General features: G+C 43.0%; 1 protein-coding gene across 14 annotated transcripts in view; it reads left to right on the top strand.

Annotated features, from left to right (window-relative positions):
• The window catches only part of LOC110503843 (BCAS3 microtubule associated cell migration factor), a 340,843-nt gene that overhangs the window by 6,000 nt on the left and 310,703 nt on the right, over window positions 1-24,140 (top strand). For all 14 annotated transcript variants that reach the window (XM_090218455.1, XM_090218451.1, XM_090218453.1 and 11 more), the window contains exons 5-7: window positions 2,061-2,167; window positions 8,227-8,308; window positions 11,393-11,465. In XM_090218455.1, the coding sequence (XP_090074581.1) occupies window positions 2,061-2,167; window positions 8,227-8,308; window positions 11,393-11,465 (262 nt within the window). The remainder of the gene's footprint in view (window positions 1-2,060; window positions 2,168-8,226; window positions 8,309-11,392; window positions 11,466-24,140) is intronic.

Raw genomic sequence — 24,140 nt, 5'->3', positions numbered from 1 at the left:
GACTGTCTTTTGTTCACTCTTGAGGTGGACACACATTTTGATAACAAGTGATATCTTGCATCATTATTATCTGGTATTTTAAATCTACAGATTAGGTTAAACCATATATATATATATATATAAATAACAAGTTCTAGAATATTTGTAGTGGACTGAAATATGCTGATAAGTGGCCTCTTCTTACAATGCCTGGGAAGAAAATAGTTTAAATGTGACACATGAATAGTTCCTTTGGCAGGCGTTGTTTGTCAACCATTTGATGGTTCATTTCTTGTAAGGACTTTGAGTGACAGGCCTGATGGATCTCAACGGCACGTGTGTTTGTGTGCGCGCACACCAGATCTCTCCCTCAATCTGACAGCAGATGTGTTGATTAGACACAGCATCATTGGCTGTGTTTATAAAACATTCTACCGCTTTGAAGAGGACTCAATTAGAACTCCACTGTTCCTGCTTTGCATGGTCAATGTAAAGCAAATGGTTCCATACGGAAGGAATAGTTGAAATACATTAAAAGCGGCTAGAGTTGACACACATTCAAAGTAGCTAGGGTTGAATATGATTTAAATGAATGCACTGGAACACTTAAAACCCAAACATTGTTCTACAATGTGAAACAGTTCATTCAAAAATATTTTTGAACTTGACAAAGACAAATTGTCATGTTTCTTTGGACCAGGATTCATCATTTTAGATAGCAGCAACAAACATAGCAGTAAAATGTATTTTATAAACTGATTATACACATAATATACAAAACATTAAGAACACCTGCTCTTTCCATTACAGACTGACCAGGTGAATCCAGGTGAAAGCTATGCTCCCTTATTGATGTCACTTGTTAAATCCACTTCAATCAGTGTATATGAAGGGGAGGAGATGGGTTAAAATAAGGATTTTTACACCTTGGAACAATTGAGACATGGATTGTGTGTGTGCCATTCAGAGGGCGAATGGGCAAGACGAAAGATGTCTGCCTTTTGAAAGGGATATGGTTGTAGGTGCTGGGGGGGTTGTGCAACTCAATGTTAGGAAGGTGTTCCTACTGTTTTGTAATCTCAATGTATGTTTGTGGGGAGAGACACCGACACAGATGCATACACGAAACATGCACATACAACAGTTATGATGTCTGGGTCTCTGGGATGCAGCCTGCTACAGAAATGCCCTGGTTTGAAGTAGTCAATTCAAATCAAAATAAGTTTTAATCAGTCTACAGAGTTAACTGAATAGAAATGTATAAACTATCAAAATAGAGTCGCACAGTCCATATATAAACTCCCAGTAATTTATTGGGTTTTTACCAATGTTTCGGCATCATGTGCCTTCTTCAGGGTAATGTCATGAATACTTGTACCAGGTTATGTAGACAAATAGTGCAATTAGTGCTACCAAAGACAATAGTGAGGGGTGTGTCATAATGATTAAGTTAATTCAAATTAATTTGTGAAACTGTTCAACTATTGTTTTTATGACATTAAATATATTAGGCTATTGTAATCATATAGAAACATAATTGAATATTGTACATAATATTAACATCAACAGGAGGAACATATTAGGTGTACGCTAATAAGCTGTAGAAAGAATATATACAATTATAAGACTTGTTCATAAGAATTGCCTGAGATCAAACTCAGTATTGAGACCACTAGGGGTCAATGTTTTTAGATAGGTAAGCCTCCCTTTGTAGTAGTCGGATCTCGACGTTACCTCCTCTCCTTGGTAGAGCAACATGCTCAGTGCCTGTGTATTTGAGGGAGGAGATGGAATGGTTAGCTTCAACAAAGTGAGCTGCTACTGGGTAGTCAGTGTTCTTACACCTGATTGAGCTGCGGTGTTCAGCTATGCGTTTTACTTGTCTTTTCGTTAGTCCTACGTAGGCTTTTCCACATGAACAGGTGATAATAAAAATATCTTATTTTGGTCGTTTTAATAGTTTATTCGCCATTAGTCAGCACCTCCACACAAACACATTTTTCTGGGTGTGCGCCAGCTCTTGTTTTTTCCCCGTATATAAATGTATAACATCCCTGTGTGTTTTGCTGTGTGTCCATCAGATACGTCCCGCTCCCCAGAGTTCCTGGAGATGCACAGTGGCAGCAGTGACCCTCCTCTCCTTCTCATGATTGGTTACGCCGACGGGATGCAAATCTGGAGCATATCTGTGAGTAAAGACCACCTACAACATAAAGACCACCTGTAACATAAAGACCACCAGTAACACAACCAACTGGTGTTGGTGTTGAAGTCAATAGAAAGATGTTCATACAACGACAACAGACCATAGAGACGTTATCGTATCTGACTTCCAGTACTCCTTGTCCCCCACTAGATGTCAGGATATACCAGGATGTTACAGCTATTCTCTTCTTAAAACGCTCCAGGCAATTCCAAGTCCTGACAACTTCTGCACAAATGGTCTCTCTAGGATCTGTGTTGTGGGTGTTGAAATATGAGATGCGGGTCTTTGTGTTGTGGGTGTTCAAATGAAATATTTCAAGTGTAGAGATGTTTACATTTGATGAGCAGGGTGGGTGCTTCCCACAGGACACTACTCTCTCCAGGTCCCACAATTACAGGACACATAGCACCTTTTGTGCACTAGGGCTGGGAATTGCCAGGGACCTCAAGATACAGAATTATCACGATACTTAGGTGCCGCTATGATATGTATTGTGATTTTTATTGCAATTTGTTGTTCCAAACGTATTGCTCACCATATGTCTGCTGCAAAGGGACAAGAGAGAGCCATGAGAAAACAAGTTTTGATCGTCATGGAAATAAAAGTGTTGAAAAAGTAGCTCCCTATTTTAAAAAGAAGATGGAGAACAGGCTATGAAATTAAATACTTGAGTTTTGGTGCAGGTACAGCCAACTAGCACAAAAGTTAAATGGCGATATTGTCAAAACGATATATTGTAAAAAATAATATCCCAATATGTAACTATCACCCCCCCCACATCACTATTTTGAACCCACATGGAGCAGACTTCCGCAGTAGAGACATGCACAGGCCTCCACAAGGTGAGGAAAATCATGGCGAGATACTGGCCACTCATTTCCTCCTCTCCTCCTCACCTGTCACTGAGGAGGTAGACTTAGCCAACAAGATGGAGGACATTTGATATTCTTAGGTGGTTTGTTTTGATGTGACATGTCTCTTCCCCAGGGTCAAATATTTATGAGGATGAATATGGATTGAAGTAAAGTAAGAAACCACTTACTGAGAAACGTAGTAGTGGTAATGGCATTAAACTTTTTCCTGCAATTTCTTTTCACCCAGATTTTCTATTCTTTAGAGTTAATATCAAAGCCCAACAAGGAGGAAATGTATTGGCTATTTGAAAGATCTGTTTTGAAACAACCATTTTTTCAACCACAGTAAATTTGTTTCCAGGAATATTGAGAAATTCTCTTGGAAAATCATTAGAGGAATTTGTCAGCTCAACTTAATAACCCGCAGCTCTGCAACAGCCTCCATTTAGGACTATCAAGTTTCAGGTACAAGCTGTCACAGAAACATGCAAACTTAACATACAGTTTAAGTCAGAAGTTTACATATACCTTAGCCAAATACATTTAAACTCAGCTTTTCACAATTCCTGACATTTAATAGTAGTACAAATTCCCTGTCTTAGGTCAGTTAGGATCACCACTTTATTTTAAGAATGTGAAATATCAGAATAATAGTGGAGAGTGATTTATTTCAGCTTTTATTTCTTTCATCACATTCCCAGTGGGTCAGAAGTTTACATACACTCAATTAGTATTTGGTAGCATTGCCTTTAAATTGTTTAACTTGGGTCAAACATTTTAGGTAGCCTTGACTTTGTTGTCCTTAAGCCATTTTGCCACAACTTTGGAAGTATGCTTGGGGTCATTGTTCATTTGGAAGACCCACCAAGGTTTAACTTCCTGACTGATGTCTTGAGATGTTGCTTCAATATATCCACAATATACGTGGTACCTTCAGATGTTTGGTTCATCCTGGTTCATGTTTGGTTCATTTGAGGTCTTGGCTGATTTCTTTAGATTTTTCCCACGATGTCAAGCAAAGAGGCACTGAGATTGAAGGTATGACTTGAAATACGTCCACGTGTACACCTCCAATTGACTCAAATTATGTAAATTAGCCTATCTGAAGCTTGTAAAGCCATAGCATAATTTTCTGTAATTTTCCAGATGTTTAAAGGCACAGTCAACTTAGTGTATGTAAACTTCTGACCCACTGGAATTGTGATACAGTGAATTATAAGTGAAATAATCTGTCTGTAAACAACTGTTGGAAAAAATGACTTGTGTCATGCACAAAGTAGATGTCCTAACCGACTTGCCAAAACTATAGTTTGTTAACAAGAAATTTGTGGAGTGGTTGAAAAACTAGTTTTAATGACTCCAACCTAAGTGTATGTAAACCTCCGACTTCAACTGTACATCCTATGAGCTCTGAACAGACTAATTCCTTAATCAGTCCTTTCTAAACATCCACAGGCCACGAGGGAAATGACACACTCTTTCCCTCCGCACACTAACACAGGAGGCTGTCTGACATAGACACGTTGTTCATTGTGTGTGTGTTGTTAACGCACCTCTTCCGAGAATTGAGGAGAGAGACTATAGGCAGCTAGCTACCAGTCCTGTCTGGTCCAGCGACTGTGGGTTTGTGCCCATAGGCGACGTTGTTGCCGGTGATTTCTGGTGAGGACCTGCCTTACAACAGGCCTACAAGCCCTCAGTCCAGCCTGTCTCAGTTCCTTGTGTAACTCGGGCAGTTGTTGTTGCCATCCTGTACCTGTCCCGCAGGTGTGATGTTTGGATGTACCGATCCTGGGCAGGTGTTGTTACACGTGGTCTGCCACTGCGAGGACGATCAGCTGTCCGTCCTGTCTCCCTGTAGCTCTGTCTTCGACATCTCACAGTACGGACATTGCAATTTATTGCCCTGGCCACATCTGCAGTCCTCATGCCTCCTTGCAGCATGCCTAAGGCACGTTCACGCAGATGAGCAGGGACCTTGGGCATCTTTCTTTTGGTATTTTTCAGAGTCAGTAGAAAGGCCTCTTTAGTGTCCTAAGTTTTCATAACTGTGACCTTAATTGTCTATTGTCTGTAAGCTGTTAGTGTCTTAACGACCGTTCCACAGGTGCATGTTCGTTAATTGTTTGTTTTTCATTGAATAAGCATGGGAAACAGTGTTTAAACCCTTACAATGAAGATCTGTGAAGTTATTTGGATTTTTACGAATGATCTTTGACAGACAGGGTCCTGAAAAATGGACGTTTCTTTTGTTGAGTTTATAGTGTATTACCATCTTGAGTTGGGTATAGTTCCTTTTCAAAACCAGTTGCTCAAGGATTGGAATTGACCCCAACTGGTCGATTCACTGTTAAGGTGTTTTTCCTCTTCATCTTCCCCTCTTTTTCTGTGGTTTTGGCATGTTTCCGGGACAAGTTTTTTCACTGGGTTCATATTAAGTGATGAAAGCTCCTCGGTCTCTAACCGTGAGTGGCTATGAAGTGTTTGTGACAGTCGCTAAACCAACACCCTCTGTAATGGCACTGACTGCATAGACACACACACACACACACACACACACACACACACAACACACAACACACAAACACGGGCTGACAGAGGGAGTTTGTTTGTGTATTACTGTCCTGTTAGATAGCCAGGGATCTTTGACTGAAAAGGTGTCGCTTGCCAGGCCCCAGGCAGATAAGTCCAAGACTAGCGTGGGCAAGTTGTTGGACTGAGTAGGTGTTGGGCGAAATGACCAGCTTTGAAGAGAGGTGTCTGTGTGGGTGCTGTTATTATTAAAACTAGCCTGAGTACAGTCCCAGATACACTGATATTTTCCCCTGTCTCCACTGGCTGCCTGGCTATGAGCTTCATCGGTTTCCAAAAGGGTGTAAAGTTATCACTGCTGGTCTGCAGTCTGCTTTGTAGCTCAACAGTGAAAACGGCCCCTGCTTGTGTCCTTAGTACCAGACGTTGCTCTTTGTGTGTGTCCCATTTTGCTTGTCGTGTGTCCCTCATGATGGAAACTAACATTTAAATCAATTGCAGTTATTTTAGGATCCCAAAACCACTTAATTTTTGTTTGAAAGTATTCATCATTATTCACTGATCATATTCATCCCCCACCAATATGTCATGCATTGTGTCCTGTCTATGTTCACTTGTGAATATGGCCCAGATATTGTGAGTCACAACTGAGGGGTATTACAGATTAGAACAGTGTACAACACACTGGTTTCCATTTGAAAACATCCCACCCAGACCAACAAATGAAATGAATAAAATGAAAGAAAAAAAAATGTAAACACGAAAAAGCAATTTGGCATATTGCTGTGTAGGCAGGCGGCCAATGTAATGGCGGAGAACAGAGATAGATGTTGATGCCTGGCTGTCATGTCACACAGAGCCGTGTAAGGCAAGGATGAGCTGTGGGGTAATGCTCAATGCCCGCCGTATTATTATCCAAACCCCCTCCACAACACACAATCCGGCAAATTCCATTATTCTCCATTTGCCATAGGAATCCCACCGTAGTCCCAGTTATTCCCTCTATCTGTGCTCTAGTCTAATCTGTCGATTGTCACTGGGCCGAGCTGCACTTTTAATAAAAACAATGGCCTGATTCACCACTTCGAAAAGAGGCTACTAATTGCGAAAAGAGCGTTCATCCTCGGATGTGCTTATCTACTTAAGACACGCGGATTAGGGCAGCAGTATTGTGATAATGCACATTTCACTAATTTATTGCAAAAAAAAAAAAGAAAAAAAAATGGGGTTTAGTGCTTAAAACAATGCACCATTACACACGTCAGAGCCACTTCAGACCACGCAAGTGTTCTGACCTGACTATACAAGCCTCTCTCTGGGGCCTAATGCAGGGGATAACCTTGCATCTCCATGGCATAGAGCAGGGACACAGCTACCAGATGTATTTCCATTAACAGTTCTCCTTGCATCTGACACATAAGTAAAGATGGGAAGCAACCTACAATAACCTAAAATATATTGGTGTCCTCCAGCTATAGATACTGTAGCGTCCCAGAACGACGGGATATAGGCCTACACAGCAGATGTGGTGGACATGTTCAAAATGTCAATGTGTCAACACTATTTCCAGAACAGTATCTATCTTCTAACCTATTATTCTTGAGTTACTATATGTTGGGCTATGTTTGATCTCAGTTCTGTTTAAAGCATTTTAGATGTCAGTCATCATAGCTCTTTTGGAAGCCATCAGCTGAGCTGACTGACTGGTTATCAGACTCTGCAGCCCGTTCTGTTCTGTTGGCTCGGTCACAGAAAGAGTAGGCAGCTTGTTTGCATCGCAATGCTTTGGGGACCTTTCTTGGTGGCTATTAATGTGCGGTTTGGCTGGCACTTCAACCACCAGCCCCCCCTCCTCGACAAGCCCCTTTCCACGCAGTTGGAATAGATTATTTTGCTTACAGTGTGAACAAATCTCTCTCTGTTCCGGTCAGGGGCCCCCACATTGTCTTTTGACTTTGCCCTGCTGCCGACTTCTTAACCCTTTAGCCTCCATCCAAACTGGAGCTGTAAGTTTGTGGTTGTGTGGCGTTGATAATTCTATCAGTACTGTAGGTATATGGAGCTGACTTGGCTCCTCAGGACACTGAGGCTTAATTGGAAGTATGGCCGTATGAATTATCGGAGTGACCTCTTAATAAAGATACTATCTCTCTTAACTAGTGGTCACCCCACCGAGCGCATGGAGTTTAGTATCATCAGAAAGAACAACTCCAGCCCTGCTGACTATGGCCAACTGTTAACCGTTTCTTATCAAGTGTTTCCCCTAACATTGTATAGGCGGGCTTCCCCCCTGCCGAGCTCTATTCCCTCTGTTCAGCTGGTGTTCGCTTGTCCAAGTGTCTTTGACGAAACGACACCGCAACCACAGTAAAATAACAATGTCGTCTTTTGCACACCAACTAAAGCCTTTAAAAAATATATATACATTTGTTAAATTTCCTTTCCTTTATTTAAAAGCAATCAGAGTAAATGAATGGTTTTAGACTGAGCGTTCATTGTATGCATGTATATCAGAAGGCCGGGAGAAAAAGCTGACCAGCCACTGTAAAATAGTCTCAAAGCTTTTGACTTACATTACACTTACATTACACTTACATTTACTTGTTATATTGTTGTTGAACTTGCTCTATTCTTTTTTTCCCCTCTCTGTTGTAGCTGGGTGGGGAGGCCCAGGAGCTTTTCTCTGTGCGCCACGGACCTGTGAGAGCTGCCCACATCCTGCCGGCGCCCCATATCAGTGAGTATTGCTTACCTCTGCCGTCTTTTTGGTGTACCCCAACATTTCGTTTTTATGTCGTTCTACGGGTTCACATCGGACTGTCTTCGAATGTGATGCACATTGTAAGCGACGTCGTTCCCAGCGACTCAAGTCCCCAAGATGCTGTCGTTCTAGAAATCAGTAGAAAAGCTGAGCTGTTTTCAGCTTGTCATGCCACATGAACCTTCTGTCTATCCACGTTAGACAATATTTGTCCACCCAATCTGCAAAGTGGAAGAAAAACGCTCTGCAGTTGAATTGATGCGTTTTGAAGGATACTGGTCTTGTTTTTCCTCTGATGTGGGTTTCAACACGGCCATGAATCTCTACTCCTCCGTAAAAAATGTAATCGCTTAAACTCAAATCTGTTCTCGCCAGCGCTCAAGGACCGCTCTTGAAACTAAGTTAAGTGTGTCACAATTGATGCTGTTTGTGTTTGCAGTGATATACCATGCATTAATTAAAGACTCCCCGGTTTGTCAATAGTCAGGAGCCCCTCTCTTCCTGTTCCTATCCTAATATTAAAGGCAGTCCTGTAAGAATGATTACTGTTGGCCTCAGCTGGCTCAGAATGAAGTGCCAGAGCCCCCCCCCCCCACCAGCATTTCTCGTACAAGTAACTCATTGGCCGCATTGTATTACAGGGGTAATAGCATTTCTAAAGGTTAGGTATGGAAGAGAAGCAGGCCAGGGAAAAACATGTCCAAGGTTTTGATCTAATCATGTTCAACCAGAGACTTCAAAAGGAAAGCAGAGGGGAAATATCACCTCAAGGTTGCCTATGGACTGCTCTCACAGACAGACACAGTTTTATCTAATATAGAAGCATAAGCATTCACATCCTCTAAAGCCGGTACACAATTTGATTTCCCTCGTTCCGCCAATGAGTTATTCTCCAGGCATGAAGTTAGAATTTTCTGTCACTGCAGGTATAATTCAGAAATGAAGTGAAAAGCACAAAACTCTAGCATGTGGCGTTCTGGTGAGAAAATCAGCTTTTTGTTCTTGCTCTGTGTTCCGGTCCTTTGGCAGATTTCAACAATGCACAATGACAGCATTGAAAGGGCCCTGGACGGGGATGAAAGCCACAGACAGTAATAAGAAGCAGCAGATACCCAACACATGAGAAGAGTGATTCTCTGACCGCTAAAATAAAAATGAATTGTACTAGCGGGGGAGAGAGAGACACTGATTGCAATCTGTTATACCCAGCCGGGCGCAAACACTGTTGCTCTGTGGTGAGCTGTTAAAAGACCAATTGTTTTAGTCGGGATCCTGGGTGGGCGGGTTTGGAAAGTCCTGAAAATAGGTGTCGGTTCAAAAAAGGCAAAAGGCCCCTTCCCGGAATAGAGGCGGAAGTTGCAGTTTTCCGAAGAGAGCGTTCCGTTTATCAGTCCAGCATCCCAGAGTTTGTAACTTATGCTCTTTTCTTCCGTCCTCTGGTATAGACCATACATACGCCTACCAAAATGATTCACAATACAATAGATGAGCATTGATGACAAGTGATCCTAATATGTATGAGTCCTTTGTTGATCTCTTGAACAGTAGAGTGGATGTCAGTAATAGTATTGTGTTTTTGTGCTGTGTTTTTGTTTCTGTGCTGGACCTGAACTCCTATGACCCAGAGGTCCAGCCTCCATATTAAAGCCCTAATTACTGAAACAGCTCTGGAAATTCTATAATTTATAACGGCAAACATGTTAACTTTAGACTTGCCTTTCTCTATAAATGAGATAAACACGCACTCAACACTCAAACATACGAATGTCGAATGGGCAAATGTAGATGCGCACACAGTCAACGCTCAAACATACAATTGTCGAATTTGTATGTCGAATGAGCTAAACTATAACTCTGAAATGACAGTCCATTCATAATCAAAGCGCAGTCAACACTAGTAATGAGATCTTAGATCTTTTTCTCCTGACTGTATTTACAGAAACTGTTTATTTTCCTAAATGCATTGTTCAAATGAAACCCTTTGGTCTTTCGGGGTAATCATATTTGCCTACAGCTCAGTATGGTGACCCCGTTGTAATGTTTGATGACAGAAATATGAGTGCAGAAGAAAGGCTGTGTTTGGGAGTGTTAGGGGTTTGAGGACGGCATGTTGGCTCTCCCACACTGCACGGTCACACCACAGGAACTCACAGTGATTACTGTCAGGGCTAAATGACTCCCCTCCACAGGCCTAACATCTTCTTCAATCTGGACTCCCACTACACGCACACACACACACACACCGCATCCCTCCACTCCCTCCCTCCCAACACCATCTTTAAGAATGTGTCAATTAAGGGAAATATGGGCTCTGTAGACTTAATGCAACATGTTTTCTCCTCCGCCCTAAATTTGTGTCCCAAATGGCACTTTGGCCAGAGCCCTATGGGACCTGGTCAAAAGTAGTGCTCTATATAGGGAATAGGGTGCCATTTTTGACTGAATCTAAATATGCCCACTTGGCTTTTACCATACTGTAATTTCCCCTCCAAAACCAAAAGAATTAAACACAGAGGGAGACAAAACCCTCCTCAGCTTTGAAGGCGTTCTCTTTCTTTTCCCCCCTCTTGTTCCTCTCCTCCATACCGAGGGGAAAGATGGTTTGAGTTCAACATGTTGCGCAGAGTGCTATTTCTGGTCCTCTGTCTCTCTCCTCTTAATGTCTTCCATGCTGGTATGTTAATATATTTGATCCCCATAGGTCTTCATGTGAACCTGGGCATTATTTTGTGGTTGGTGGGGATGAGTCCTCCCAAGTTGACAGGAATGAGAGGGTCTCTTGTTTTATTTTATATTTTGTCTCCATTTCCTCTTCCAGAGTTTTTTGGGGGTATAACTTGATTACAGAGCTGCTGTTGTAATGTAATCAACACGCATCCTGCTGCGGTAGTGTTGGTTAAGTGGAGTGGGTGGCTCTGGCAGGCTGGGCCGGGCCCACTTCACAACAGGCCTGTCTCGCATGCATATGGCCCGCTAATGATGAATGTTCCTCTTTGTGTTGGTCAGTTGTTTCACTGCTCTCGGTCAGTCCCTCATCATCCTTCTCTCTTCTCCCCCTAGGTCCGCTGATGATTGATGGTTTTGCGGACAAGAGGCCTCTCCTGGGGGTGTGCAAGAGCACTGGGTCCTTGGGGTGAGTACAGTACACATCCCTCATCACATCGCTTCCTGGGATATGGGATGGGTTATGCTGGGAGATGCAGTTTGGAGGGTGGTGTCTGATATCAGCGACTGACTTGACTGAATCCACAAAAGTGTGTGGGTATATATGTGTATATATACAGTTGAAGTCAGAAGTTTACATACACTTAGGTTGGAGTCATTAAAACTCATTTTTCAACCACTCCACAAATTACTTGTTAACAAACTATAGTTTTGGCAAGTCGGTGAGGACATCTACTTTGTGCATGACAAGTAACTTTTCCAACAGTTGATTACAGACAGATTATTTCACTTATCATTAATTTTGATTCACTAATTCCAGTGGGTCAGAAGTTTACATACACTAAGTTGACTGCCTCTAAACAGCTTGGAAAATCCCCCAAAATGATGCCATGGCTTTAGAAGCTTCTGATTGGCTAATTGACATAATGAGTCAATTGGAGTTGTACCTGTGGATGTATTTCAGGGCCTACCTTCAAACTCAGTGCCTCTTTACTTGACATCATTGGAAAATCAAAAGAAATCAGCCAAGACCTCAGAAAAAAAATTGTAGACCTCCACAAGTTTGGTTAATCCTTGGGAGCAAGTTCCAAACGGCTGAAGGTACCATGTTCATCTGTACAAACAATAGTACACAAGTATAAACACCATGAGACCACGCAGCCATCATACCGCTCAGGAAGGAGACGCGTTCTGACTCCTAGAGATGAACGTACTTTGGTGCGAAAAATGCGAATCAATCCCAGAACAACAGCAAAGGACCGTGTAAAGATGCTGGAGGAAACCGGTATAAAAGTGTGTATATCCACAGTAAAACGAGTCCTATATCGACATAACCTGAAAGGCCGCTCAGTAAGGAAGAAGCCACTGCTCCAAAACCGCCATAAAAAGAAATACTTCGGTTTGCAACTGCACATGGGGACAAAGATCATACTTTTTGGAGAAATGTCCTCTCGTCTGATGAAAAAAAAAGAGAGTTTGCTGCACTGAAAGTAAAGGGGGTGAATAATTTTACACGCCCAACTTCTTAACACCCACACGCTTAACCCGGAAGCCAGCTGCACCAATGTGTCGGAGGAAACATCGTTCAACTGATGACCTCGTCAGCCTGCAGGCACCCAGCCTGCCACAAGGAGTCGCTAGAGCGCGGTGAGCCAAGTAATGCACCCCCGGCCAAACCCTCCCTTAACCCGGACGACGCTGGGCCAATTGTGTGCCGCCCTATGGGACTCCCGATGATGGTCGTTTGTGATACAGCCTGTGTTCGAACCCGGGTCTGTTGTGACGCCTCTAGCGCTGCGATGCAGTGCCTTAGACCGCTGCGGGGCTTTTTACACTACAAACCCATACAGATCCGATAATGTGAGTTTATATGTAATTCTATGTGCAAGCACAGGGCCTTCCAATATTGAAAGAAAGTTGCTGTTCCTGATGACATCAAATAGCGTTACAGTCCATTAGCTCTCAAGCCAAATCAATAGCCTTTCTCCAGTTTCCACATGTGCTAACCATGGCTGCTGGTAACCATGACCACTGGTAGGTGTGATGTGCGTCAGTTGGCAACAAGGCATAGTTTTATTTTATACGGCTCGCCTGTTTTCGATGCTTCTAAGAAGTTAGTATATGTATGATAATAGACTCATGTCTGGTCTAGTCGTTGTATTTCTCTGGCCTCCCTCTCACTGATTGGTCACAGACAGACCCACAGTGGAACCGGATTGCACAACATGTCAACGTGACTTGCATACTCGGACTACGTCTGCAATGACACCCAATTTAGTAGTGCCCTGTATAGGGATTGACTCTCATTTCAGACGAAGCCTTAACATGAGTTCCCTTTCCCATCCATCCTTCCTCAAATGCCTGATTTAACAAGGAAACAGGTCAAGTAGTTGTTTTGATCTTTCGCTAGAAAGAGGGTAGAGTAGGGTAGAGGAGGGTAGAGGAGAGGAAGGGAAGGGAGCAGGTAAAAGAAGAGAGGAGATGAGCGGGGAGGAGAAGAGATTTGAAACTTCCATGTGCTAATGGAATGTCCTGTCTCTTTCGCCAGGGTGTCAATCTTTATGACGTTTTCCCATTTAAAATGTGTGGAAAGGAAGGGGGAGACCGGCTCGGGCCCTTGGTTGTACTGCCTCACATTGATGTTACGAGGTAGAAATCTTAAGTACATTTGAAAGCTGGGTAGTAACAGCACCACAAGCCCCCCCAAATACATACATAGAGAGGGAGGAAGGCAAGGAGAGAGGAGGTTAAGAAGTTATGTGGCACCTTGGGAAGTCGGAGGAGTGGGGAATGGCTGGCTGGTGGAGAAGAGTAAAGGTAAGAGAGAACCACAGACGACTGCTCTGCGCTCTTCTCTCCATACCCTGCAAAGGCTGCTGTGAACTCCCCCTTTCCCCTCTTCCAGAACAGCGAAAACATAACTCGATATTTCCTCCCCAGGAAATGAAATAAGGAAGTCTGTCTTCGGCTGGGCTTTGATGGAGACCACCTTCCCCATGTTTTTAAAGGAACACTGCCTGCTCCTCTGCTTCCTTTACCTCTCTCCCCCTCTGCTGCCTCTCTCTCTCCTTCTGCCTCTGCCACCGATTCTGGCTCTGCCTGGCCCCTCCTCGGCCTCTGTACTGCCTCTTTTAGTCTTCTGAATGTGTCCTGGCTGACACGGAGAGAGGAATACAAACAGGGAGGGTTTGGCTACTTCGCCCAGTGACTGACGCTCAGCACTAATTCTGAAAACATGCTTGCTGCTGAAAAGCCCAAACCCTGACATCTGGCTGAATGGCACATCCAGACTGGGGCCGTCCTGACCCCCGACCGACAGAAGTGTTTGGTAAATAACACTACATTAAAAGATGAGAGAAACTCCCCTATGGCCGCAGCACAGTTTTTCCGTTCGGGCCGTTCGTAAACTTACTAAGGTCCTCACACAGTTTTTAGCATATAATCATTTTAAATAACAGCTTTTGTCAACCAGCAAAAAGGATGCCGGCTTGACACTTAAATGGAAAACAGATTGGAGTCTTGGCCGCGAGAGCAGCGCTGGTTTTGAAGTTGGTTCAGTCAGCTCTAGGCTTAGATTACAAGATTTGCAAATTAAAGGAAAACTAGAAAGTCAAAAAGCATCTGTGCCTATCCTTGTATTTGTGAACTTCTAGCCAGGCGCACTCAACATAATTTTATCAATGGAAAGGATTATGCGTTAAGCCAAAACAATTTATAGATCGAGTGATTTTCCTGACGGCAAAGTACATATGTGTCCCTTCACGCTCTGCGCCAGTGGGGGAATTAGTAAAGAATGCCTGTGTGCCATCCTGTGGCAGCCCTTGGGCTCTGGTCTGCCTCCTCCTCACATAGTATCTGGAAAGGATTTGTGTTTCCAGCCCCTGCTGCTGCTAGTCGTTGTTATTATTTTCTTTCATTTTAATTAGGTCCGCAGGTATTAACATTCAGAACATTTTAAGACTGCTCTTTGTCAATGAATGCAAATCACAGAGGCAGGGGGTGGAAGGTGGAGGCATGCTAACTGTTTGTTGGTGTTTTTAGGAGTGGGAGCATACATACACTCCCAGGGTGAAAGTTCAGCAGGGAAGAAGAAACGTGCTTTTGTTATCACTTTTTGTTGTATTGCAAATGGCACTCTATTCCCTGTATAGTGCACTACTTCTGACCAGGGCCCCTTACTTCCCTGTATAGTGCACTACTTCTGACCAGGGCCCCTTACTTCCCTGTACAGTGCACTACTTCTGACCAGGGCCCCTTACTTCCCTGTACAGTGCACTACTTCTGACCAGGGCCCCTTACTTCCCTGTATAGTGCACTACTTCTGACCAGGGCCCCTTACTTCCCTGTATAGTGCACTACTTCTGACCAGGGCCCCTTACTTCCCTGTATAGTGCCCTACTTCTGACCAGGGCCCCTTACTTCCCTGTATAGTGCACTACTTCTGACCAGGGCCCCTTACTTCCCTGTATAGTGCACTACTTCTGACCAGGGCCCCTTACTTCCCTGTATAGTGCACTACTTCTGACCAGGGCCCCTTACTTCCCTGTATAGTGCACTACTTCTGACCAGGGCCCCTTACTTCCCTGTACGCCCACCCCAGATTTCCAGATGCACAGAGGATGTGGGTAAGACTTTTATTTTTTATTATAATTTCTTTTTGACAAATAGTCTTCTGTCACCATGGAGATTACGGATGGATTCGTATTTTGGGAGGGTTCCGGCCGGCCGCGACACATTGTGACTCCCCCGTGGGTGACGAAATGCTCAACATGGCTACCTCCCAGACTGTAGCCAGTAGCAGCCTGGAAACAGTCAGCACCAGTGAAGGAGGATACAGTGTATGTTTTTCTTGTTTACTTGTACACTTATTTTATTCAATATTTACCATAACCAGTGTTTTTGCTGCTAGACCTTTCAAGACATGGATTCAGCACCAGGACACAGCTCTCCATCTGGCTCCTGTAAACCTCCTCTGGCCCCTGTGGACCTCCCGTGGACCTGTCCCTTATAACTCAGGGCTCGAGGGTCAAGGCTTTTCACACCTCAACAACCAGGCCGGTGTCATGCCCTTTATCTCAATATTCATTACAGACACATTTAGCACACAGTTTTTAATCTGACGCAGGAAGATGAAAGCTATGTGTAATTTTAAATGACACCCGTCAACAACAAAGTGAGATTGATCCTACAAGAGAGGGATAATGTCATGTCCCTAATTTTGTCTTTATCCCAAAGCTTTATCCATTAAGTCCTGTTGTCACCTAATGCCTTTATATTAATTACAGTATTGCAGGGAAAACCCCACTCATTCCACCATACATTTTCGAAGAGACTTAAGGGAAAGCCTATTGTGGTTCTAAGCTGTGCTTTTCATTGCTATTTTCATGACAGGTTTAGCCATGGTAAACGCGAGGTATCCCTCTCTAAAGTGTATTAAAGGGTAAATCTCAGAGCGTTTGTATTAAAGAGGCACCAGATTATGGGGATTTGGGGAAGTGATGCTTTTGAAACCAGCATTAGGCCTTAGTCTCCATGATACACACACTCACTCCCCAGCGGGGACACCGCTACAGTCACAGTGCTGTCTTTTGCGGTCCAGCCAACCACAGAATTTATTATGATTAAGATAAAGCTCAAATAGGGACATTTTTCTTTATTTCCCACTTTTGTTAGTTTTTAATTTGTGGGTGGGAATGTCATGCTGTTTTTAAGAGTTCTGATGAAATCATTCCAGAACCTTTTGTAATGTTAGTCTGTGAAAACGGGAATGCCTGTAATCTCAACTAAACCACCTTTTAATTTTAGGCCACACACACTTACATTTACACATAGACACACACACACACTCAGCGCTTACAGAGGGCAGTCTCTGGCTTCATTTCGAAGCGTTGATTTTGACTTCAACGTCTGTTTTCTGTCGGCCCGAAAATATGTTCTGCCTCGCCAGTTTCCCCCTTCAAATGGGAAGTGAGTTTAAATTAAGTGGTATGTAGTGGAAGTGGCAGACCATTTTTTTTTTTACAGGTCACAATGAGGCATAAATACTTTTCAGTCCACAGTTCATTCAGCTTTTTTGCAGTATGTTTTACAGTCGTTTCATGACAAATGTAATGTAAAAAATCTAATCAGAGCGTTTCAGTTTTGTAATACTGAAGGTGTTGTTCATCAACTTAGAATTTTAGCCACTTTGTATTAATATGCCCTATATTTCTATTAAGGGAAGTAGTGTATTCTTTTCCCCAAATATCACATACCACTAACTTCCAACTGCAATTACTTTGGTGTGTGAGGATGACAAGAAGTGAATGGATGGAAACCAGATGGAGTATCTCATCTGGTAAAGAAAACTTCAGCATACTGTACCTCACTAGGGATTTGAACATGGCACTCTCTAGTTACCAATACATTCTCTCCACCAGGAAGCTGTTGTTCTGCATGTGAGTAAGAAATGGACCAGGGGGATGCTATGCTATTTAGCACACAATCTCTTTTCTCCTGTCATGGTTAGGGTTAGCCCCGTGGGCCCTTGTCAGAAGTAGTGTACTATACTGTTTAAGTAATAGGGTACCATTTGGGATTCATCCATCCCGTGTCATGGATTCCTCTCCCTGTTGACCGTTCCTCTGAGACAGTCTAGTCCAGGTGCAGCTAACTTCTGCTTAGATCTGTGCGCTGTCTGTCCTCTGTGTTTTCCGTGCAGACTGGGACACTCGTATAACTCAAGGTCTCCAAGGATAGGAAGACCCAAGCCTTTTGAAGAGTTTTAAAGCAATTTTCCTTATTTTCTTTTTTAAGATGCTGCAGGGCAGGTAGCCTATATCTGTATTGTTAATTACCGACAAGGCTCGTTGACATTTATTCAAAGCGCAATTGTTCTTTTTCGTGTTGATGATGTAGTATTACTTTATAGAAATATAATTTTAGTAGTATTCAATTCTCATCTCACACTTGACTGTAAAGCACAACTCCATGTGTTATCACAAAGTGCACTCCTCAGTAGTGTTCATAACCATTTTGGACAGAGGCAACATGTTGTGTATTTGATATCAAAGCATTTCGGTAAAAAGCATACAGGTTGAATTACCTTGGTTTTAAAGCCCTGTCAGATTTGAAAGTATTTTTTGTTAATAATACCCTTTCTGGCTGACTTGTTGTGGTGTTGTTCAATCTTCCTTGTAGGTAGTCTGCCGTGAGTACATTGTTTAAACTTGAACATATGCTGCTACTTTTATAGTATTTTACTATAGGATATTTGACACCACTGTGCTTCTCGGTGTCACAGCTGAAGTATAGGAGTGAAAGCACACTTGACCAGATGCTGTTTGGATGCTACAATTTCCGAGATGTCTCCAGGTCTGACAAACAGAGAGTTAGCTCTGCCACTTTCCACAGCAGATACAGAAGGGCTACATAGGTGGATGCTGTGAATTGAAACGCAGCCTATGCAAAAATAGATCTTTAGCTTAAACTGACTGTTTTTGATGGCGATTTTTGTTGCACCAGTGTGCCAATAGACTAGGTTTTGACCAAGGGATTTGTGCAAGCGCAGACACACACACACACACACTGGCGTGGCGATGTGTTTCCAATATGCTTGTTGGTGGTGAATGTACGGTACTGAATGAAGAGGAAATGTATTTCTGGCAGGGCTGCAGACATGGAGCTGTGGTTGAACTTCTTACCCTAATTACTTTCCCGCTAATGCCAGCGGCGTGCCGGAATCACAGGCCCCCCCCCCCGAGCTGCCTCTGATGTGGCCGGCGTTTGTTGTGTGTTGAGGGTTGTGTTCCACAGAGGAGGAGGGGAAAGGAGGACTGAGAAAGAGAGGGAGGGGTAGTCGGCGAGAGAAGGAAACTTAGTGAATATTGTGACAGAATTTGTCTCTTTTCTTCCAGTACCACCCACCTCACTTGATGCCTATGAAAATAGAGTAATTGTTTTCGTGTGTGTAGAAGTAACTGTTATAAATCTATGACTCATCAGTCTGATCACAGTCCAAAGATTAGTTCAACCAATTTGTCCAGGCTTTACTTGTAACATGTTTTTCTACCTATATGGTTCACCCATAGTGTATGCACATCCCAACAATTACCCAGATGATAGTATATAGATATAATAGAAATACTCTCTAGTCTTGGTCACTATTGTATAAAATACACCCAAAGGCCTATAGTTTATTGCACTGAAAGCCATTGGCTGATATGTAGGTGGTCTATGACCCGGGTGGCATTCCTAGTCTCTGGGCACTCTGACCCTGTCCCCTCGGCCCTTCCAGCTGAGACTCCAGGGACCAGGCCCAGGCTGTATTTGTTTAGCATTTCCTCAGCTTGTAATTGTCTGTTCGTATTCAGGGAACTCGTAAAGGGCTCAGCTCTGAGCTGCAGTCTGAAACGTGGTGACGTCCCCCTCCTTGTAAATGCATTTATTTGCTTGCTTTTTAATTCCCCTTTAAGGCTTCCCCAGTTCCCCTGCTGTCTAGCCCACTGCAGCCCGCCACATGAAGTGTGCGGTTTTTATCCATCGGTTCCGCTCAGGTTCATAAAATAATAACCTTCCCGGTTCCGTTGACCAGAAGCCAGACGTTCCCTCCCGGAGAAGAAATGCAAGCCCAGCTCACAGCGCCGTCGTGTTGAAGCTAAAATAACACATGTTAAAGACGTCTTTCATGCAGGAAAAAACCCTTGTGATTTAAATGGCATGCATCTGACATAATGTACATAATAACCATTGTAAACTGACGTGTTGCTAAAATGAAGACTCTGCCTCGGTTGTAAAAGTCATATAACCGTTCTGTTGTGAATACATTTTCCAAAATGGTACAGTAGCTAGTCTATAGCAGGCCAGATAAAACAGAGCTGTGCTGGACGGTCAAGAGACCCAGAAACATGGTGTCATCCCAAATGACAGCCTATTCCCTAGATAGTGCACTAATGTTGACCAGAAATTAGTGCACTATATAGGGAATAGGGCCCTGGTCAAAATTAGTGCACTATATAGGGAATAGGGTGCCGTTTAGGACGTACACGTCTGTTTTACTAGCTTGCCCAGTGGCCGTTTGAGGTGGAGATAGATGGATGTAGCAGGTGTGGAACTCTGTCTGGCTGCTTTACAGCCTACTACCCAGTAATTAGCAGTCATTTAGGATTGCTGTTATATGAGGGAAACCCTTCATGTTAGAAGTCGACTTGGGCCAAAACCAACTCTTTCCACTTCAGCAGGCTTAGACTTTCCTCCAAAGGTCATGGCCGTTGCCTCAGTAGTGTGTGTACCTCTATTTCAATGTGTGTGTGTGTCTAAGCACATACACAATCTAAACTTTTTTTATGATTTTACAATCACATCTCTCGCTCTCCCCCGCTCTCTTTCTTTTTCTCTCTCCCTCGCTCTCTCTCCCAACTGCTTCAGTCTCCTTCCCACTCTCTGCATCAATTCAGACCCAAAATGGCCAATCCCAGTAAATAGTAATTGACACATTGATCTCATAGGCCGTAATAACAGTCCTATTACTGAGGCGGAAGAGGGCGCTCAGTGTCACCTTAACATGTTACTGGACTGACATCTAGCCCTGATCAATGATAATGATGATTTAGCCTGGCTTTCAACCCACGCCTCCGCAGCCCCAGCACCAGGAAATCACATTACAGCTGATCCTGCCCTGGCTCCATTAGAACACCGCCATTTGTTAAAATACTGCCCAGGCCAAAACAATTCAACCGGGGGCCATTTTGATTCTGTAATAGAGGGACAGGCGGGACATCATTGTCCCCATGAGTGAATCAATCCGGGCGCCTGTTATTTCGTAAAAAGCATTTGGATTAGATTGATCTGACCACGGTGATAACGCTGAAATCGATGGAGGAGCCGCCAGAAAACAAGTTAGAAGTTATATTTTTCTATTAATCTCAATTCTTGTACTCAGTTTGGTAATGCTATCCTTGCTGTGCCAGAGAGTATCATAATATGCCTTAGTGTAAGGCCTGCAGCAGATCAGTATTATGTCCGGCTGCTATGGACAACTGAATGGAGGTCACCCAAAACTTGTCACCTCCTTTATCTTCCCCATTGCCTCTTACAGGAAATGACAGGGGAAATGCGCGCACACACAACGTCAGACACTCCCGCTGGTACATACACCCGACACTCACACAGACTCGCGTGCGCACACAAACATGCAGTGTCAGGCATGCACACACGGACACTGTGTCTCTGGCTGGGCTGAGAGATCTGAGGGCTCCAGCCACAGACGGACGGACGGACGCGCCTCTGACTTTGTCAGTGGGTGTGGAGCTGCATTTGTGTCTGCCCAAGCTCTGTGGAGTGGTGCTGCTTCCACGCACACACTAATCCCCTTAATCAAGGGGTGAGCATCCTTTTTAGGGAGTGGACAGCGGCTGCTCCATAAGTAGTGCACTTTATGGGGAATAGGGCCAGAACAGCTTCAATGTGCTTTTGTCTGGAACTCTATTGTAGGGATGCGACACCATTCTTTCACGTCTAATTCCTTCGTTTGGTGTTTTGTTGATGGTGGTGGAAAATGTTGTGTCAGGCGCTGCTCCAGAACCTCCCAAAAAGTGTTCAACTGGGTTGAGATCTTGTGACTGAGACACACACACCCTCTATTCTCCTTTTGAGACCCCTCTTTCAAAGTCACAGATCTCTTCTTGTAACCATTAGTGCTTAGTGATTAACCTAAATGTTGATTTCTATACTACTAATTGACCGATGCATGTTCAATTATTTGACTTATATTTCATTTGTTATTTTTCTGTTGAGTGCCAAAAACGTGGTTATTAACTACAATGACCATAATCCATTGCGCACCTACTTGTCCAGATTATTTTACGCCTGCTACAGAAGAGAATCCACAATCATGAGGTGTTATAGAGAGCAGCTGTTGCTTCACAAGTTATCTCTATCTGAAAATACATAATCAAAGTGATTGATGGTATTCAGCAGTCATAAGTATGCCTTATTTACTTTGAACTACAAAATTGTGATTTTGTCAGACAGAATAGGCAGCAGCTTTAAAGAGCTGAGATGATAACTTGGAATGAAATAATCAAGTAATCAAATGAAACATGTAATATACACAACTGAAATATTTTATTAAACTGAAGTAATGATTAATAAATAATGGTTAATAAGTGATAAGCAGTAATGGGCAGTCACTACCATCATGGGACTTTATTAATTATTTTATTCTGTGTTATTACAGCATTCAACCCACGTAATGCACAGAGCATTTAATAAAAGTAATCGAAAACCGTAATTGTTTTAATAATTGAACCGAAACCGAACATACCTCAAAAAGCACTAATCACTCAGCACGACTAGGCATTGTAGCCAAAATAATGGACAACTGGGCATTTTTATACATGAGCCTAAGCATATTGGGATTTTAATTGCTTAATTAACTCAGAAATTACACCTATGTGCACCTGCTTTCAATATATACAGTTCCAGTCAAAAGTTTGGACACACCTACTCCATTACAGGGTTTTTCTTTATTTTTTACAATTTTCTACAATGTAGAATAATAGTGAAGACATCAAAACTATGTAATAACATAATCATGTAGTAACCAAAGAAGTGTGAAACAAATCACTATTTTATATTTGAGATTCTTCAAATAGCCACCCTTTGCCTTAATGACAGCTTTGCTCACTCTTGGCATTCTCTCAACCAACTTGAGTTAATCACCCGGAATGCATTTCAATTAACCTTTCTTTCCTTAATGCGTTTGAACAAATCAGTTGTGTTGTGACAAGGTAGAGGTTGTATAAGGAAAGAGAAATGACAGTCTATCATTACCTTATGACAGGAAGGTCAGTCTATCTGGAACATTCAAATAACTTTTATATTTTTTTCAAGTGCAGTCGCAAAAACCATCAAGCGCTATGAAGAAACTGGCTCTGAGGACCACCACAGGAAAGAAAGACCCTGAGTTACCTGCTGCAGAGGATAAGTTCATTAGAGTTAACTGCAACTCAGATTGCAGCCTAAATAAATGCTTCAGAGTTCAAGTAACAGACACATCTCAACATCAACTGTTCAGAGGAGACTGTGTGAATCAGTCCTTCATGGTTGAATTGCTGCAAAGAAACCACTACTAAAGGACACCAATAATAATAAGAGACTTGCTTGGGCCAAGAAACACGAGCAATAGATATTAGACCAGTGGAAATCTTCCCTTTGGTCTGAAGAGTCCAAATTATAGATTTTTGGTTCCAACTGCAGTGGAATTGTGATACGCAGAGTAGGTGAGTGGATGATCTCCACATGTGTGGTTCCCACCATGAAGCATGGAGTAGGTGTGGGGGTGCTTTGCTATTCCCTGTATAGTGCACTACATTTGACCAGGGCCCTATTCCCTGTTCTGTAATTTATTTAGAATTCAAGGCACACTTAACCAGCTTGGCTACCACAGCATTCTCCAGCGATATGCCATCCCATCTGGTTTGCGTAGTGGGACTATAACAGGACAATGACCAAACACACCTCCAGGCTGTGTAAGGGCTATTTATTCAAGAAGGAGAGTGATGGAGTGCTGCGTCAGATTAATTGATCTCCACAATCACCCGGCCTCAATCCAATTGAGATTGTTTGGGATGAATTGGACTGCGGAGTGATGGAAAAGCAGTGCTCAGAATATGTGGGAACTCCTTCAAGTCGGTTGGAAAAGCATTCCTCATGAAGCTGGTTGAGAGAATGCCAAGACTGTGCAAAACTGTCATCAAGGCAAAGGGTGGCTACTTTGAAGAATCTCAAATCTATTTGGTTACTATATGATTCCATGTGTTTTTTCATTGTTGTGATGTTCTCACTATTATTCTACAATGTAGAAAATAGTAAAAATAAACATTGAATGACTAGGTGTTTCCAAACTTTTGACTGGTACTGTACTTGGTATCCTTCATTTACTCAAGTGTTTCCTTTAATTTGGCAGTTACCTGCATGTCTCCCCTTATGTCTGCAACAGGACTTAATGAGTGTTTTTGTACCACCCAGTCCCCAGGCAGACATGGAGCCAGAACACAGCCTGAGTTCACCAACACTAATTCTGCTTGGCATTTGCTGTAGCGACAAGACTCAATATAGCCAGTCTACACACGGCTAACACAAACCAACAGCAGTTAATCAAGAG

This window comes from Oncorhynchus mykiss, chromosome 24 (genome assembly GCF_057628025.1).
Source record: "Oncorhynchus mykiss isolate SJ-2025 chromosome 24, ASM5762802v1, whole genome shotgun sequence".
NCBI lineage: Eukaryota > Metazoa > Chordata > Actinopteri > Salmoniformes > Salmonidae > Oncorhynchus > Oncorhynchus mykiss.
This window is presented reverse-complemented; position numbering and strand designations above follow the sequence as displayed.